Source organism: Nanorana parkeri, unplaced genomic scaffold (genome assembly GCF_000935625.1).
Source record: "Nanorana parkeri isolate BGI_ZX_2015 unplaced genomic scaffold, ASM93562v1 scaffold2240, whole genome shotgun sequence".
In the NCBI taxonomy this organism is placed as follows: Eukaryota; Metazoa; Chordata; class Amphibia; order Anura; family Dicroglossidae; genus Nanorana; species Nanorana parkeri.
Window position 1 is genome coordinate 32,236 of NW_017308508.1, and position 3,562 is coordinate 35,797.

At 53.9% G+C, this 3,562-nt stretch overlaps 1 protein-coding gene across 1 annotated transcript in view; it reads right to left on the minus strand.

Moving 5' to 3' along the window:
* Nucleotides 1–1,840: 1,840 nt before the first annotated feature.
* Nucleotides 1,841–3,562, minus strand: part of LOC108801174 (rho-related BTB domain-containing protein 2-like) — an 18,256-nt gene continuing 16,534 nt past the window's right edge. The window contains exons 9-10 of the mRNA XM_018573106.1: nt 3,234–3,389; nt 1,841–1,968 (exon numbers count right to left, since the gene is read on the minus strand). Coding sequence (XP_018428608.1) covers nt 1,841–1,968; nt 3,234–3,389 — 284 coding nt within the window. The remainder of the gene's footprint in view (nt 1,969–3,233; nt 3,390–3,562) is intronic.

Consider the following 3,562-nt stretch of genomic DNA (forward strand, 5'->3'; position numbering starts at 1 on the left):
AAGCATGAAGGCCGCCACTTGCTACTGAACCACAACCTCTCTCTGCTACAATACTGGGCCTGGTGACCAAGCGAGGGTCACGTGTATCCACTGAAGGAAATCTTCTCCACATGGAAAGTCTGGAGATCCAAGGAAAGTCAATGAAGAAGAAGTTCTGCTCACAATAAATCTTTGTACAGTTCTGCAAGGCTAGACCTCCAATGTGCATGACGCCATCACATTTCTGCATGCAATAAGGCAGCGGTACCCAGAGAGGGGGAATCCGAGTGCTAGTCAATGATGGAGTGGCCACTCCAGGGTCGGGTCTTCACTCCTCCATGCAATCACCAACGGCCGAGGTTAGGTCTTTGTCCTCCATGCAATCACTGCTGAGTATGGAGGTCTGGTCTTCACTACCTTCATGCAATCACTGCTGACTATGGAGGTTGGGTCTCTACTTCCTCCATGCAATCACTGCCGACTACGGAGGTCGGGTCTCCACTTCCTCCATGCAATCACTGCCGACTACGGAGGTCTGGTCTCTACTTCCTTCAGGCAATCACTGCTGACTATGGAGGTTGGGTCTCCACTTCCTCCATGCAATCACTGCTGACTACGGAGGTTGGGTATCCACTTCCTCCATGCAATCACTGCTGACTACGGAGGTTGGGTCTCTACTTCCTTACCCTCCCCTCAGCTGAGACCAGGAGAGGAAGTGAAGGCCGCGGCATGCACCGAACCATTTCTATGTCTTCAGGTGAGGCCTCTAAAAGGGAGGAGAAAAAGAAAGCATGAAGGCCGCCACTTGCTACTGAACCACAACCTCTCTCTGCTACAATACTGGGCCTGGTGACCAAGCGAGGGTCACGTGTATCCACTGAAGGAAATCTTCTCCACATGGAAAGTCTGGAGATCCAAGGAAAGTCAATGAAGAAGAAGTTCTGCTCACAATAAATCTTTGTACAGTTCTGCAAGGCTAGACCTCCAATGTGCATGACGCCATCACATTTCTGCATGCAATAAGGCAGCGGTACCCAGAGAGGGGGAATCCGAGTGCTAGTCAATGATGGAGTGGCCACTCCAGGGTCGGGTCTTCACTCCTCCATGCAATCACCAACGGCCGAGGTTAGGTCTTTGTCCTCCATGCAATCACTGCTGAGTATGGAGGTCTGGTCTTCACTACCTTCATGCAATCACTGCTGACTATGGAGGTTGGGTCTCTACTTCCTCCATGCAATCACTGCCGACTACGGAGGTCGGGTCTCCACTTCCTCCATGCAATCACTGCCGACTACGGAGGTCTGGTCTCTACTTCCTTCAGGCAATCACTGCTGACTATGGAGGTTGGGTCTCCACTTCCTCCATGCAATCACTGCTGACTACGGAGGTTGGGTATCCACTTCCTCCATGCAATCACTGCTGACTACGGAGGTTGGGTATCCACTTCCTCCATGCAATCACTGCTGACTACGGAGGTTGGGTATCCACTTCCTCCATGCAATCACTGCTGACTACGGAGGTTGGGTCTCTACTTCCTTCAGGCAATCACTGCCGACTACGGAGGTCGGGTCTCCACTTCCTCCATGCAATCACTGCCGACTACGGAGGTCTGGTCTCCACTTCCTCCATGCAATCACTGCTGACTATGGAGGTTGGGTCTCCACTTCCTTCAATGAACCACTGCTAATAGCTGGAGTTTCGGGGCCCCGTGAAGAGTTTCGGGGCCCCGTGACAACTGCTCTATCTAAAAATCCTGAAGCCAGTAAAGTGTAAACATATCTGACCCTACACACGGATACCGGGTATCGTTATACAGAGAGGTCCTCCATATATCAGTACAACCAAGGAGGACCACATGCAGTCACATATCAAGCCACATGACCAACAGAAGGTTCCTGAACACCGGATGACGGCTCAGTAGACGTGAGCCTGGAGCAATGACGGAGCGGGCATAGAGCAGAGGGCGGTGTGCTGTGATCATGTGACATGCTTGCAAAGAGGAGCGATGGGGGACCACAATTCACCAAATACAGGACATCAATCTCAGCGTAGAAACTCTCACAGGAGGATTTGGCACATGCTACACACCAAGAGGAACCCGATCCGCAGACAGCGGTTACCAAGCTACACACACCGTGCCGCGGCAAGGAGGAAAAGGGGCCCCGTCCATGCAAAATACTGACCCAAAAAATGAATGCGCATGCGTACAACACAAAGAGGATACTTCCGTGCATCACATCATGTAACAAGGACACAGAATACTGATAAACATGCGTGTAATGGGCACAGGCGTGTCACGTGACAAGGCAGTGGTGAAGACGGAGTGATGGCACGAATGGTGTAACAGGCGGCAGGGCACAGAGACATCTTAGGCGGCCATTCATAAAGATCGTTGACCAACCACCATGGTTTGTTGCACGCCGTTGAGCCAACATCATGGTCGGTAGCACAAGGCTGAGCCGCCATCATGGGTCGGTAGCACAAGGCTGAGCCGCCATCATGGGTCGGTAGCACAGGGCTGAGCTGCCATCATGGGTCGGTAGCACACGGCTGAGCCGCCATCATGGGTCGGTAGCACACGGCTGAGCCGCCATCATGGTCGGTAGCACACGGCTGAGCCGCCATTATGGTTGGTTGCACAGGGCTGAGCTGCCATCATGGGTCGGTAGCACAGGGCTGAGCTGCCATCATGGTCGGTAGCACACGGCTGAGCCGCCATCATGGTCGGTAGCACAGGGCTGAGCCGCCATCATGATTGGTTGCACAGGGCTGAGCCGCCACTATGGTTGGTAGCACAGGGCTGAGCCGCCATCATGGTTGGGAGCACAGGGCTGAGCCGCCATCATGGTTGGTTGCACAGGGCTGAGCTGCCATCATGGTTGGTAGCACAGGACTGAGCCGCCATCATGGTTGGTTGCACAGAGCTGAGCCGCCATCATGGTTGGTTGCATGCAGAGAGTATGAAATACACCAATCATCTTTGTGCCGCGTAGGATAATGTGGCCCCTTCGTGTCGGCATGCTGCATTGTATAGCGATACCGAGTACCTCCGCCGGCTCCTCGTGCCGCATAATAATGGCGGCTCTCTCTCCGCGCGGGTACAAATACTGAGCTGTACGGAACACTGAGTCTCTATGTAAACGGGTCGCATGGAAGGATACCGAGTATCTCCACGCACACGCACTTCAAGCGCTGTGATCTATGCGGGTGCCTACGCCGCCGCCGTCAGGGACGACAAAACACTATGACCGCACCTCCCCTCATCAGATCAGCATTTCTCAGGCTCCGCCCATGAGGAACCCAGGAATGGACTGCCATCCGTGAAGCAAGGGGGATCTGTGCGGCGCCACTGAACGGACAGCGATATAGGCCTGTGTCACACGAGTCCAGAACTCGGACCGCCAAGAACTCTGTAGTGGATCAAAAGTCAAGTTTTAGAGATTTCCGTCACGGCGCCCCCCCTCCCCCGGAAGAAGGTTAGGAGTGGTTATCTCGAGTCGCCGGGTCTCCAAGTATAGTGCAATAATACTTCATCACGCTGGTCTGTAGGGTGGGGGGAGGTGGGGGGGGGTCACCGGTGAAA